A 16758-nucleotide genomic window follows, 5' to 3' on the forward strand; every position below is an offset into this window, starting at 1 on the left:
GTTTACCATTTATGTTAAAATTTTTTCAAAATCATGCTGACATAAACTATCTCACAAATATATTTTACTCTAGAGCCATAGATGTTTTTTACAGTACATTCTTATAAGTAGAGTTGTTTAGTCAAAAGATATGCCATATGTTTTGAAAGTTTTTGATGTGTATTATCGATTTACCTTTCACAAAGCAAAATAAATGGTGTTACCCATCTTACTGTTGCGTTGCATGTACTAATTGTTAAATCTTTTCTAATTTTTAAGTGCTGTAACATTTCATCAATATATTCTGAAATATTGGTCATTTGTTTCTTTTCTGAATTGCCTATTCATCATTACCACTTTTTCTATTTCTATTTTTCTAAGAAACAAAAATCTCTTTTTGAAATAATTTTTGTAGCTTAAGTCCACATGCTTTTAGAAATGTGTTTATCAGTTGGATTTCTATCTCTTCTTCTTTCTCAAACCAGCTTTGTTGTCTTATTTTGAAAATTTTTCAGTTAACTTTTCTTCTACAGACTAGCTTTTAGTTCTGAATTCCTTAATCCTACCATAATTTTTCCAGGAATATACAGTTAAAACATGTCACCGTTTAGTTTCCTCATCACAAGTCCCTTTCCCTCTCTCCTATATCTAATGAGATTCCAAATCTCATGAATTTTTATTTCACTGTGTCTTGTACATCTGTCCCTTCTTTTACATTTCCCAAATTCCTTTCTTTAAGCCTTGCTTTGTAGGAGTGTGTACTGTTTATCTTCCTGTCTTTTTAGTCTTTTCCCTTTTATATACTATCCTTTTTAATACTGCCAGGTTGACCTTTTTAAAACTTGTTCAAATAGCAAGAAGCACCTTTTTCTTATGCGATGTGTTCTTCCTAGAATTTTTTTGTGTTTCCCTATTCAGAACCTTTCATTCAGTCAGATATATCTCTTATCTTTCTGTATGTGGCTTATATTTTCCCACGTCTACCCCTTAGCTCATGGTGTTTTTTTTTTTTTTTTTTTTCTGGAATCCTTGTTTCCTAAATTGTATTTTTGCTAATCTTACTAGTTTCACTAATCTTACATAATTCGTTAAGTCCCAACTTGCAGCTCATCTCTTTAGTGAAACCTTCCCTGGTTACCAGTCACTGAAAATTTTCTTTCCCTTCATAGAACTCTTCCAACACTTATCTTTTTTCAAATTCACTTTCACTTTTTTTAATTAAAGGTTATTATAAGATTTTGAATATAGTTCCATGTGCTATACAGAAGAAACTTTTTAAAAATTATTTTTATATATAGTGGCTAACATTTGTAAATCTCAAACTCCCAAATTTATCCCTTCCCATGCCCTTTCCCCAGTAACCATAAGATTGTTTACTATGTGTGCGAGTCAGTTTCTGTTTTGTAGATGAGGTCAGTGTCCTTTGTTGTTGTTGTTTTTAAAGATTCCACATATTGAGTGATATCATTTGGTATTTTTCTTTCGCTTTCTGGCTTGCTTCACTTCAAATGACGATCTCTAGGTCCATCCATGTTGTTGCAAATGACATTATTTTATTCTTTTTATGGCTGAGTAGTATTCCATTGTATAAATGTACCACAACTTCTTTACCCAGTCATCTGTCAATGGACATTTAGGTTGCTTCCATGTCTTGGCTATTGTAAATAGTGCTGCTATGAACATTGGGGTGCATGTGTCTTTTCGAATTAGAGTTCCCTTCGAATATATACCCAGAAGTGGGATTGCTGGATCATATGGTAGGTCTATTTTCAGTTTTTTGAGGAATCTCCATACTGTTGCCCATAATGGCTGCACCAAACTACATTCCCACCAACAGTGTAGGAGGGTTCCCTTTTCTCCACACCCTCTACAGCATTTATTGTTCATTGAATGATGGCCAATCTGACTGGTGTGAGATGATACCTCACTGTAGTTTTGATTTGCATTTCTCTGATAATTAGTGATATTGAGCATTTTTTCATCTGCCTATTGGCCATTTGTATGTCTTCATTAGAGAATTGCTTGTTTAGATCTTCTGCCCATTTTTGGATTGGGTTTTTTTGTTTTTTTGTTTTTTGTATTTTTTGTCATTAAGCTGTATGAGCTGTTTATATATTCTGGAAATTAAGCCCTTGTCAGTCTCATCATTTGCAAATATTTTGTCCCACTCTGTAGGTTGTCGTTTTGTTTTGCTTATGGTTTCTTTTGCTCTGCAAAAGCTTCTAAGTTTAATTAGGTCCTGTTTGTTTATTTTTTCTCTTATTTCTGTTGCCTGGGTAGACTGCCCTAGGAGAGCATTGCTAAGATTTATGTTAAAGAATGTTTTGCCTATGTTTTCTTCTAGGAGATTTATTGTGTCTTGTCTTATATTTAAGTCTTTAAGCCATTTTGAGTTGATTTTTGTGTATGGGGTGAGGGAGTGTTCTCACTTCATTGATTTACATGCTGCTATCCAGTTTTCCCAACATCACTTGCTAAAGGAACTGTCTTCTCCATTGTATATTCATGCCTTCTTTGCCGAAGGTTAATTGACCATAGGTCAGTGGGTTTATTTTGTGCTCTCTATTCAGTTCTATTGATCCATATGTCTGTTTTAGTGCCAGTACCACACTATTTTGATGACTGTAGCTCTGTATTATTGTCTGAAGTCCAGGAGGGTTATTCCTCCAGCTTTGTTGTTTTTCTTCAATATTGCTTTGGCAATTCTGGGCCTTTTGTGATTCTATATAAATTTTAGGATTGTTTGTTCTAGTTCTGTGGAAAATGTCCTGGGTAATTCTTGTCAAAGATTATTTAACCTTATATATGAGAGTTAATTTCTGTGTTCTCTATTCTGTTTCTTTGGTCTGTAAGTTTCTCTTTATACCAGCACCACACTTTTTTGATTACTATAGCTTTGTGGTAAGTTTTGGAATCAAAAATGTGAGTCCTCCAACATTATTCTTTTTCCAGGATTATTTTGGCTATTCAAGGTCCTTTGAGATTTCCTATGAATTTTAGAATGGATTTTTCTGTTTCTGCAAAAAGAATCTTTGGGAATTTGATAGAGATTGTATTGAATCTTTGGAAAGATTGCTTTGGGTAGTATTAGCATTTTAGTGATATTAAGTCTTCCAATCCATGAAATCCTCTCTATGTCTTCTTTAATTTCTGTCATATGCATTTTTAAAAATATGTTTAAATATCTCTGGAAGGACCTATAAGGAATAATAGTATTGATTGAAAGAACTAGTCTTTTTTTCTTAAGGCTTGAGGGTAGAGTTGGGCAAGTTTTCACCATGTAACTTTAATTACCTTTTGATTTTCAACCATATGAATATGTTACCTACTCAGTAAAAGAAATAACATTTCCCCAATCCCCTTTTCATATATACACTCGCACTCGCACACATACCTTCTATGGGGAAGATACCTATTTCTCCAAAGAGCGCAGAAACAAGACTTGTTAGGAGGAAACAGGATCTGTAGTTTATAGTGAAACATGATGAATGCATCAACTTACTATGTTTTCAAGCAAGTTTAAATTGGTCATTGTGGCAGGATAGTAGTCTGTAAATAGGGATCTTGTGCAGTAGATGACTAAACAGTAAATGATAGTCTTGCTTGCTGTACTGAAGAGTTTGGACTTTAACTTGGTGGTTATGAGGGACATTGATAATCAGAGATCAGATAAACAAGGAAGTGATGGGATTAGGTTTGTAATATAAGGATTTTTGTGGTTATAGTATTAGAATGGCATTGTCTAACAAATATAATGTAAATTACACCTGTAATTTAATATTTTCCAGTAAGTTACAAGAAATGGATGAAATTAACTTTAATATAATTTATTTGACATAATATACCTAAAATATTATCATTTCATCATGTAATGAATGTATTGATGATACAGTTTTTATGCTGTTTTTCATACTATATCTTCATAATCTTGTGGATATTCTACATATTGCACATCAAATTTTTGAATTCCCATATTTTAAATGCTCAATTAGCTACATGAGGCTAGAGGCTACAATGTTGGATAGCACAAGTATGGAGAATCAGTCGGTCTGATCAGGAGACAAATTCTCACCAGTAATTCAAACAGAAAAATTTAATTGAAGAATTATTATTTATTAAAAAGTTTTCAATCATATATCATTCAGGAATTGCAAATTAAGAGAACAAGGAGATACTATATGCCTTTTAGTATGGCTGAAATCTAAAAACCTGAGAATACCAATTTCTTGACAAGAATGTGAAACAACAGGAGTTCTCATTCATTGCTGGTCACAATGCAAAATGCTATTACTACTTTGGAAGACAGTTTGGCAGTTTCATACAAAGCTGAACATAGTTTTACCATATGATCCACTAATCGTCTTCCTAGGTGTTTACACAACTGATTTGGAAGTTTTGCCAACACATAACCTTGCATGTGAATGCCTGTAGCAGCTTTATTCCCAGTTGCCAAAAATGGTGGCCAGTATGTCCATCATTAGGTAATTGGATGACAGAATGTGGTGCATCCATACAGTGGAATATTGTTTGGAGATAAACAGAAATGAGCTATTATTCAACCAATAAAAGACATGGATCAATCTTAAATGCATTTTGTTAAGTGAAAGATACCAGTATGAAAAAACTATATGCTGTCTAATTCCAATTATATGACTATATGTAAAAGACAGTCCTATAGTGGTGATTAAAAAAAGGTAGGTGTTTGCCAAGGGGAAGTGGGAATATTGAATGGGTGTGAAGCATGGGAATTTTTTTTTTTAAGGTGATGAAACTTTATGATACTATAATTGTGCATACATGACAGTATGCATTTGTTAAAACCCATTGAACTTTTCAGAAAAAGAATGAGTTCTATTAATACAGATTTTAAAAAAATCATTTAGAAGGTTGAGGAAATACCAGGATGGAATGTAAAGTATAATTAAGTAATCTAACTCTATTGCACTGAAGGGGGTGGGGGGAAAGTTACTCACTTAAGTGTCTTTGGAAACGAGTCTGTAAGACTAAAATAAAGTCAAAGAAACTGTACATAGTGTATATAAGAACTATAATGTAGTTCATAATGTTGTTCCTCATGGGGTATGGCTTAAACTACTACTATACAGGTACACTGATGAGAGCCAGATTTCTCTCTGTTGGAGTGGGAGTTTATAGATAAGTAAGGGGAATAGCCACTCTAATACATGTGGTAGTGTATTAGAGTTGGAGACACCAGTTTCAATTTATGTTTGGCTTAATATAGATAGCAGATCATTGCATAATGAAATATTTATAGTTCTGTGTATAAGTATGGAATATATATTTCTTTGTTTTGTCTGCTTAAGGACCTAGAAACAAGGGCAATCCATATCAAAGAGCAACACCGAGTGCCCAAAACTTCATCTCTAGTAAAATTCCCTAATAAAAGGAACCAGGGCTCTTTGGAGTATTACCTAGTTTTAAAACTGGAAAAGAGAACATACAATATGAGCTGAAGAATGTTGTGCTGCCGGAAAGTAACCAAGTGCTAAAAAAATAAAATAAAAACAGAAACAAAAAACACAATGGTCAGAATATGTCAAATGGACACAGGAGCCAACTGAAAGACTTCCCAATTGCTAAAGCAGAAACAAGTTGAAAACAAAATTAAATAGTGTTGAATTATAATTCAAAGTATAAAATAAATGTCAAGTGAGTTCACATTAGTATAAGTGATTGAATGAATGAGTGAAAAGAGGCAAATCTCCCATACTGAAGAATTTCAAATGGTATCTACAACTACTTACTTCCATGGAGGTGGAGCATAACTCTCCACCCCTTAAATGTGGAATGCACATAGTGACTTTCTTCCAAAGAGTACAGTATGGAAGGAGGATGAAAAGAAGCTTTACAGTGGAGAAACCTGACATATACCATCTCAGCCAGCTAATTAATAGGCCAACATTAAGAGAGATAAATCATGTTGTTAGTATATATCCTTGATATGAGATGGTAGAAATGACACTTTCTCTCTCACATCCTCCTTCCCCAACCTGTAATCCCAGTCTAGTCATGAGTAAAACATCAGACAAACCCCATTTGAAGAACATTGTACAGAATACCTGAAATTCCTGTACAATACAAAATACCTATACAAAATTCCTCAAAATTGTCAGGGTCACCCAAAACCAGGAAATTATAAAAAACAGTTGCAGCCAAGAGCTGCTTAGGTTGGCATGATGTAAATATAGTGTAGTATCCTGGATGGGCTCCTAGAACAGAAAAGGTCATTAGACAAAAACTAAGAAAATGTGAATTAAATAATAGACTTTTGTTAATGTATCGGTATTGGTTCATTAATTATAAGAAACGTACCTTACAAATGGTAAGGTGTTAATTACAGGGGTCATTAGATGTGATATATGTGGAAATTCCTTGTACTATCTTAATTTTTTTTGTAAGTCTAACTGTTCTAAAAATAGCTTATTTCAAAGTAAGCAGTAAATTCGTTATATATTAACCCACATACAAAAATGGTTGTGAGGCTGTTAACTATTAAGAGAAATGAAAGAGTACTATGAGTAATACAAGAATAGAGAATGAAGGGAGCAGGTCCTGTGAGCAAGGAGGGAAGCCCCTCCATCCTATGCTTTGTAGTATTCCTCCCGTGCCCTCTAGTTATAAAGCCTACCACTGCAGCAGATGACAAAAAAGAAATGTATACAAGTCCAGCTCCAGCATCACAAAGTGGGGCACATAAGGGTATATTTGGAGATGAGGAAGAATAAATTGATAACTGGAACAGGCTACTATGAGAGTCAAGTAAACCACTCAAGAGAAACTATAAAGATTGAGAAGATGCTCAGGAGAGACTTAAGTTTACACTAACAGTTAAGAAATATAGGGAGGGAAAAAATACCTGAAAAGCAAGGAAGAAATAATAACATGGCCTGTTGAGAGAGTTTCAAAAAAAAGTTAGTTAACATTTAGCAGCATTAATTTTATTGGTGCTTTTGGTGAAGCTGCAATCCTGATAAGTTTATATATGAATTAAATTTATGGGATTATTAACAGTGACTGCAAGCAATTCTATCATGACTGTTCAGTTGAGAGTTAGATAAGGTGATAGCTAGTGTTGTCTTTTTAAAAAAAATTGGGTGCATGGAATGGATTGTTAATTGAAGATTGTAAACTCTATCAAGGCAGGACTGTTTGTTTTGCTTATTGCCATATTTCTAGTACCTAGATTGGTTCTGAACATATTCAATATATATGTTTGTTACATGACTGGATAAGAAATATTTGAGCACTCAAGTAAAGGGAGAAGTTGAATATATAGGATTTCCAATTAATGTTTTATAGAACATGGTTTCCTAGGAATTGAGGAAGATCCGAAAAAGGAAATGTCAAGAAGGAGGTATGTTTGGTGGCATGGTTAAAATGTTCACCATTGATGCTCTTGTACAAAGTACTTAACCTTTTTTTAAACCCTATTTTCATGCCTTATATAAATTAACTTGTACTTTGCTGTACTTTGTTTTTATCTCTGAAAATGTAAGGCTTCCTTTGGGATTATGTCTCTTATCTGTAACGGTGCTACCTACCTTTCATAGGATCAAACATAATTTGAGATCATTCTGCATAAAACAAAGTATGCCTGTGTTTAACTTAATTTTTGCTCATCTTTTTATTCAGTCTACAAATAAGAAACCTCGAAAATCTCCAGGAGAGAAGAGTAGAATTGAAGCTGGAGTTAGAGGAACAGGCCGTGGAAGAGCTAATGGGCACCCTCAACAGAATGGTGAAGGGGAGCCTGTAACACTATTTGAAGTGGTGAAACTGGGGAAGAGTGCAATGCAGGTAAATTTTGAGTGTTTTTATTTTGCTTATAAAGCAATAGTGTCAATAGCATGTGGATACTGTTAGTGTGTATATTGATATTTTATGTATTCCTGTTCATTATATAATCAAGAAGTGTATCAACTTAAAGGTTTCTCTTTGCTTGTTTTATAAAAAATGTCAGGAAAGGCATTTTGTTTAATAGTAAGATTAAGATTACAAATTTAAAATTACATTGTGCTGAGTAAAATGACTTGCATATAATAGGAGCTGCCCTAGAGAATTTTTATTGCCTTAATAATATATAATTTTTAGAATTTGACTTAATATGATCTTTTATAACCTTCTGACTCTCTTCTCTCTCCTCATTCACTCAACAAATATCATTAAGTATTCTACAAGACCGTATCTTTATTGGCTTCTTACTAATTCACTATAAGGATAAACCATAATTATTTTACTATTCCTTTAGTGCATCTTTTTATTTTTTTCACTATTATAAAATGTATTCATTATTTGTATTTATATCCCTACTTTTTTTTTCCCCATTTAAAAATACTAGAGGTAAAATTATTTGGTTAAAAAGTATTTCTTAACTGTATAGTACGTAAGTACCATTTTACTCTCCAAAAAGTTGTAGTAGTTTATCTTTTACCAGAAGTGTAGCTAGCAATTGGATATTTAATTTAATTATTTAATTTTTATTTCATTTTATTTTTGGAGGGTGTAGTTAGATTTACTTATTTTTAGAGGAAGTATTGGGGATTGAACCCAGGACCTTGTGTATGCTAAGCATGCACTCTACCACTTGAGCTACACCCTCCCCCACCCTGGATATTTTATATTTAATAATTATTTGACAACATAGGTGAAAATAGTAACTCATTATTGTAATCTGCATTTTTGATTAGTAATAATCGATAATATGTTAAATCTTTATTTATTGTTTATATGTTCATTTTTAATACTTTTATTTTCAATTTAAGTTTAAAATTTAGGTTATTTATTGAAACATTTGGTTTTAGAAGTAAAAACAGGCAACTTTTCATTAGTGGTATACTTTCTAGTTTTTACATTTATTTCCTTTTGATTTCCTTAAGGGAGTTTAGTGTTTACTGCATTTTATGTATGCTACCATGTTGATGTGTCCAGGGATCTTGGAATTTGTTTGGGAAGGGAGGGAGATAGAGTAGTGGAATGATGCTAAATGGTAGAAGAAATACTGAATCCCAGTTAGCCAAAGCAAGAGACAACCTTAAGATACATTAGTATAATTTAAGACTGTGTTAAGTGACGTTTAGCCATTAAGCTTGACAGTTTCTTTATTACACTGGTAATAGAAAAATTGTTAGCAAGCTACAGAAATACTGATTTTTGAGATCTGTTTATTGCTTTCCACCTTTAGGTGGAAACACAAGCAGAACAATGAAGGAGTAAATTTTAAAATTACATTCCAATATTTTGCTTCTATTTTTTCGTGTAAAACTAGTTTTCTGCCTTTTATTTAATATGAACAAAATCTTCAGTATTTAATATGAACAAAATCTAGTCATCTGTGTTTGATACAAGCTAGTGACTATGTACGTTTTTTCTTTTTCACCCACTACATTCCATATCATTCATCAACATTATTCTTCCCTGTCGCTGTTTTCATTCTATTACTCTCAACTTAAATTCTTTTGGATCCACATTTTATGAAAGGTATTACTCTCCGCTTAAGTTCTTTTGGATCCACGTTTTATGAAAGGTAAAGATTAGTAGGGTAAAGGTTATCACCCAAAAACCTTAAAGATCACATCACAGTATTTTTAACTAGAAAATGTAGATGTATTCCCAGGAACAAGCAGTAGAGTACTGACTACTCTTCAATACTCACTATAAAATTAAAAAAAAAAAAAATGAAAACACAAACAATTGAAAAGGACAAAAAACAAAATTATCCACATTTGCAGAATATACAATTATCTATGTAGGAATTTTAGGATAAATTAGACTATTAGAACTAATAAATGTTTAGCAAAACTCCTAGAGAAAAAAAGTAGCATTAATCAGCATTCTGTAAAGCAGTAATGGCCAATTAGAACATGTAATAGGAAACAAGAGCCTATTTTAGAAAATACTAAGGAAAAATGGATAAAATTTTGAGTGGAATAGAATAAAATTCTGTTTCATACTCTTCATATTGAGCAACATAAAAATTACTAGAAGATAGTAAGAGTCAGTTAGGATGTGGAATAGCAACTATTGGAAGTATAATCCTGCATAACTCCTTTGGAGAAAAACTATTTGACAATATCAAGAAAAGTTGAATAACCTATCCATATTTCATTCATTTAGTAAATATTTTAAGGGAGCCTATACTGTGGAAGCCACCTTTTTTTAACAGAGATACTTTGAAGAAAGGCAGTTCAATTCCTAGATGTAACCTCTAGAGAAATTTTTGTGTATTTTTTATAAAGGAGGCACATACAGGAATTTTTATTGCTATTTTGTTTATAATAGCAAAAAGAAAAAAGGAAGTTAAAAATGTCTGTGAATAGGACAATTGATAAAATGTGATATGTTCAAACACTTACATTTTTTCTATAGCAGTTAAATGAGTGCACTAGAGTTCTAGGTACCATTATGAATAAATTTTAGAAGTGCATTTTAAGGCACAAAGCAAGCTACAGAATGATACATAATTTATTGTACTACTTATCTACTATATATTGTACTTGTTTACTTGTTTATATGTTTACTTTATTATTTGAAATAAAAATGGATAGGTGTTTCTGAAATGCTTCTCAAAAGGAAGGCTTATGCTGTCCATATATGTGAAGTTTGGACTATATATCCCTTCCGCTTTGGAGAGGGATGAAATGTGAACAGTTTGATATGATTTGTATTGAAGAACCTGGTTTCTTTTGTTTACCCAGCATTCCAGAAACCCTTGATTTCTACGACTATTAATGACCGTTGTGTCTTTTAGTCTTTTTTCCTTATCAGAAAGAGTAAGTTGTACTATCTTAATAGATACTTGTTATGCACTTCCTGTCATCAGGGGCTAGATTGTTCCTGAATGTACAGAAATAAAATCACAGTTCTGTCCTCATGGAGTCTAGTGTCATGGGAAAACAGGTGTTATGGAATACTTTAATAGGAGAGATATACAGAGTGGGTTGAAAACACTGAAAATTCACTTAGGCCTTTGTAGAGGCCAGGATCATGGAAGGCTTGCCTGAACAGCTAAAACTTGACCTGAGACTTGACGGAGGAGTAGGAGTTAGCTAGGCAGTAGCAGAATGTACTTGTTATAATAGAAATAGGACATGCAAAAATGAAATTTCTACCCCTACTACAGAGGATGTAAGATGTCCTAAGAAAAATGGAGCTAAGAGAGGCTAGATTCTGAGCATTGTGAAATTGATGGCATTTTAGAAAGAAAATGACTTGATCATATTAGCATTTTTAGAAATAACCTTTTTGGAAGCAGTTTAGGTGATGATTTGGGTGTGTAAGGCAGGAATCAGACTTAGGAAGCTTTTTTTTTTTTTTTAAATAACTGATCCAATTGGGAAGTAATGAAAGTTTGAATTTATATTGTCGGTGAGGGTGAAGAGGAAGTGAAAGATTATATAAATATTAAGGCTATAGAATGCTTCTGAACGATGAGAAAGAGGAGAGAATCTAAAGTATTCCCTAGTTGTTTACCTTGGTGATAGTCATAGAAAAGGAATTTGTAAGAGTATAGGTGTTAGAGGATGAGTATGGGAATAGTTTAGTTTGGACATTGTGATTTTTGGATGCATGACCCTGAATACATGTTGAATTTTGAAACATTCAAACTGTTAAATCTAACTGATATTTGTTGCTTTAGTAATTATGAGTTAGTAAGCATTTAAAATGAATTTCTGTGATTTATTGACATTTGCATTTTGTATCCCCAGATGTCATCTAAAAAAGTTGGACTACAGTTGATTCATTCAACAAAAATTCATTGAGAATTCTTGTTTCAGGCTTGGGTTAGGCACAAGGGATACAATATGAACTGAACTTGCCTGACCCTTCCCTTTGTAGGCGCTTTAATTGTAGAAGGGAAAGGAAATCCTCTATACTCATCAAACGATCTATTAATAAACCATGACAAACTATTGATTAATGCTAAGAAAACTGTTTGGCCTTAATGTACAGGTAATAATAACTTATGTGAGTAGGGAATTAGAGTCAGTCTATGAATGAAGTATACCTAATGACACAGTTTGGTCTTCTCTGCTTATGACAGGTGACTATGAAAGGAAAATTTATTTTGTCCATGTAAGTTGTGATTGGGAAAGATAAAGATATCTTAGGGGATAGTCTGTGATTAGTCATTCTCTCTTTTAGTGAGGAAGCTTTGTTCTGATGTTAAAAAGTATGAAATTTCACAGGACTTTGATTTCTTCTAGTTCTTAACTTACAAATGTGTTTGATGCCAAGATTCAGGGTATCAAATGCAGAGGAGTTCTCCCACAAGATTTAGGTAGGCGAGTTTTACTCTATGACAACGCCAAGGAAGATGAAGAAGCATCTGTGAGTTTATTAAAATCTCACCTCTTGTGTTTGAACTCACAGTTATATAGTGATTATATGGGAATTGTATGCTTTTCTGAGCCACTACTAAAATGGATGGAAGTATGTATAATAATTTTTAAATTTCTGAATAGTCACTGAAAAGCTTAAGTTTCAAGAAGTATTAAAATGGATGAAGAATGTCTTAAGAAGTGTGAGTAATTATAAAAGAAATGGCAATGAGACGTTAGAGAGGAGAACAAATACACTGTTGACTGAAACGAACCTTTATAACAGAGATGGCTAGGAAATATTGAAGGAAAAAATACTACAATGAAGATGAAGAGTAAAACCTTACAGAACTAAACAAATGTATAACTACTTGAATGGAAGCAATATTTGAGTGTAATATAAGAAATACGTGCCAACCACTACAGTGCAGGATATTAGGTACAGGATTTAAAATCATGAAAAAAAATATTTAAACATTTGTTCTGACTTTTAACCACATTATAATGCAAATTTAAATGTAACATAAAAACATTTAGATTAAGTTGAGCTGAAAGTGTAGTGGAAAACTGCAAATAACAGTTGTTGAAACAAGATAGTTTCTCTCATATGTTAAGATTTTGGATAGCTGGTCTCTTCCATGGCATCAAGTAGATGTCAGATAATTGAAATTGTTAATATTTTAATAATCATTACAGCACACATAATCATAACTTCAGCAGCTATACATTTTGATGTTTTTCAAAAATGAATTTTACATATTAAAAAGAAAGAAGCTGCCAGGGCAGCACAGTTGCAGTCTCTCCCCTAGGCAGCAGACACTGGATCCTGTTCCAAGCCCTGTGAATATCTTTCTTTCCTATCTATTTCACATTCCTCTATCTTGACCCTTGTGGGAAGTCTGGGCCTAATGTTCCTTCTAATGGTGATGGCCAGCCACATTACACTTTACATGTCCCATGAGTAAGTTGATGTTTTACAGATGGGGGAGGTGGATGGAACACTGCTGGTGCCAGGCGCTGGGCTCTTAAGGTGAACTGCTTCATTCTTGACCTCTTAGTTCCTGCAGATAAAGTCGTGCATGAATGGCCACAAGGGTGGCGAAAGCCTGGTAAAACCTAGCAAGTGTACCTTTGTGGATGTTGATTGCCTGCACAGCCCCAAATGTTACAGAAATGGTGTTTGAAGGCCCAACAGTGCAACCAGGTGTCATTGTGCTGGTGGGTAAACCTGATGGGCATCCATAATTTGGAAAAAGAAGACCTGAGCCTTCAACACAATGCTGTTGTTGCAAAAGTATCATTGCCAGGATGCCTGTGCTTTTAAACACAGACTGGGAAGCTGAGCTGAAGTGGCTCTTTTGTGGTCACTGCTGCCTATATTCCAAGTACATGCTGGTACTACAAGCAGCCCACCAACTATTCAGCAGCAACAGATCATCTCTCAGAAGACCTTGATGAGATGGATATTGCTAGCTCTGCCTATTTTAAGAGGAGGGTAGGGTTGAATTACTCTTCCAGGGTGTTAGCAATCTCAGACTTTTTGGAAGTCCTCTGCTGGTAATCCCTACGTGGGGATCAACCCATCCCCAGGAAACTTTGACAGCTAGCTTCAGTATTGTCATTTTGGTGGTCCTGGTGGCTGTTTTTGTTGGCATTGCAACCCTGGTGATTATCTTCAGGAGGAAGTTGGGGAAGTACAAGAAGGTAGTACTCAAGGACTAGGGGAATTGAATATACAACTGAGCATAGCTCTATAGTGAGGAGGATAAGAGGACAGTGTTCAGGACCGCTTCAGGGTGAAATTTAATTCTTGACCCGAGGCAGATATTTCCTCATCACCATCCTCTCCTTTTCCTCCTCCCTTTATCCTAATAATTCTTGTCTCAGGGCTACCTCATTTTCTGGCTTTATGTCCCAACTTCTCTTGAAGAGCTATTTCTAATATTCCTTCTTCCTCTTGGTCCAGGGACAGGAAATTTCATTCTGTAAAGTAAAGGCAAACACAAGAATGTTATCTTTGATTATGTTTAAAATAAAAGGTTAGTATAACATCCCAGGATCATGTAAAAGTGATGGAATACCGTTTGATAGCTTAAATGAGTTTTAAGTGAGGAATAGCTCTAGGTGTTAAAAAGGAAAGAAAAGCATCTTCATCCGAATTATCTACTAGTTTATTGTGGACTTACACTTAGTGAGAAGAAAATTTGGCTTTATTCGGGTTTGCATAACAGTCATATCACTCTCTGTTACATCACCAACACATACGCTTCTTACTTAAAAGGGAATCTTACTTTAGTTGCCTAAATACATTTTAATTTTTTTGAGAAGAGACTTTGTCCAGAAACTGTTGGGGCTTACTCTTCAGCTTACCCCAATTATAGCTGATATTAGTAATATTTTATTATGTAAAAATGTTTGTGTATACTTTGTCATTGGTAATTTTTGTGACTTTCTTAATATAGCAAATTAAATGAAATTTAATAAAACTTGAAGAAGACATAAAAGCAAAGAGCGTTTGAACTTGTGTCAGAATTATGCCCCCCCCCAAAAAAAAGCTAACTTATTATTTTTTTTAATCCTGGGGGAGGTTGTACATAAGAGGAAGTTCAAGTAAACAGAACTTTAAAAATACTAATTGAATAAATGAAATAGTTACATCAGTCAAGGTACTATGAAACCAGGGCACATATCTTAGAGTCACAGTATCTTAGTTTGAACTTCAGAAATCTTCAGATTTTGTAGTCCATAGTTTTCCCCACAATTTATTATATTTTTATACAATAGTCATTGTTGATCCCTTTTAGAGATTCAGCTGGGTTACTTTTAAACTCCTTCATTGTTTAAGTTCCGTGGTCGTATCTCATCATCTTGTGCATATCTTAAACTGACATTTGGAACTGGTCCAGAATATTTCATAATCAGTTGAGTCCTTAAACCTCTTAGGTTATTTGAGAACAAGAGTAAGAAGTTCTGAACACAAACAGCATTTCTCTTAGTTTTTTGTTTAGTTACATAGTATTTTAATTACTAAGTTGTTTACTGTTTCTCCAGGATACATGTATATTTACATTTATCTACTGATTACCAACCCAGTAGAAAAATAAGTTAAGAGATACTTGTGCTTGCTATTTGTTGAGCAATGTTAATGTTTTCATGCGAAAAGATGTTAACATTAAAATGATAAGTTTTTGATCTTCCCTGAGTCTGTTTAACTCTTGCTTTAACCTAAGAACATACGTGGTTAACTCTAGGCTAATTTTTTAAAGTGCTTTTTTAGTTCTGCTATCCCCCACTTTCCTAGAATGAAAAGTAATATATAAAATATACAAAATGTTTTAGGGCAGAGGACAGAAACTTCTATTTCATTTCATAGCTATTTGAAAATCCTCAAATGATTGCTTAATATTTAAGAGTCAGTTTTCAGTTTTCTGTATAGGTAGAATGAATCTGTGAAATTAACTCTGGAGATATTTTAACCTGCTCAACAATTCTAGCAGCTACACGCTTAGAGTAATATATATGCTGTAAAAAATAAACTTCAAATATTGGTGGCATATCATGACAGACATTAATTTTCATTTATGTTAATTTCTCATTTATGTGCTCTTCCAATATAAAAATTAGTATTAGGCATCTTTCCTTCATGTGATGACTTAGGGATTTGTGCTCCTTCCATTTTCTGGCTTCTCTTTACCTTAGAGCCTCAATGATGTTTGCATTCAGTGGGGAGAAAGAGAGAGAGGATGGAGCAGTACCTACTTCTTAGAAGCTTTAGGCTCCTCTGTTTACATTCCATTGATGGGGACTTACCAGTACTAGGGTGAGTCAGAATGTAGTTAGTAGTTGGGTACTTGTTACCCACTTTGGTACACACTGTGGAGGGGAGAACACATAATTGCTATACTATAGTTACTTTTAGATAATTACAGAGGGAAGGTATGCAGTAAATATTTTTATTTTATTTCTTTGAAACAATAGATGATAAAACCTGTTGATTGGTGCTAGGATAAGAGCACTAACTGCCTATAAGTTATTTAGAATTGAAGTCCTAAGGAAAGTTAGGAACTCTAGGAATTTTCACAACCTCTATTCAATTATATCCAAAGGTACCTACTATTTTTCATGTGTCTAGCTTTATTAAACATATTGTTGTTGTTATTTTTTGTGTGCTTGCTGATGTCAAGCTTGTGGCTTTAACTTAGGATATTATTTCCAATTGTTTCAGATATTATTAATCTTCTTTATGATATCCCCTAATCTTCCAAAGGCATTATCTGCAGGTATATCACATTTTATGCAGATGACCTAGGGTCTATTAGGTAAATAGAGATAAGATTGTTGCTGTATTTGTGGTGATGATAGTCAAATATATATATAAAAGATTATATATGTATATAGTGAGCTTATTTTATGAAGTTATCTTAAGGAAAATTAGCCTTTA

At 33.5% G+C, this 16758-nt stretch overlaps 1 protein-coding gene across 1 annotated transcript in view; it reads left to right on the forward strand.

The window, feature by feature from the left end:
* STAG1 (stromal antigen 1) overlaps positions 1-16758 on the forward strand; it is a 327021-nt gene that overhangs the window by 106406 nt on the left and 203857 nt on the right. Inside the window, exon 4 of the mRNA XM_032487978.1 lies at positions 7633-7797. Within this exon, the coding sequence (XP_032343869.1) occupies positions 7633-7797 (165 nt within the window). The remainder of the gene's footprint in view (positions 1-7632; positions 7798-16758) is intronic.

This window comes from Camelus ferus, chromosome 1, assembly GCF_009834535.1.
Source record: "Camelus ferus isolate YT-003-E chromosome 1, BCGSAC_Cfer_1.0, whole genome shotgun sequence".
Classification (NCBI taxonomy): domain Eukaryota; kingdom Metazoa; phylum Chordata; class Mammalia; order Artiodactyla; family Camelidae; genus Camelus; species Camelus ferus.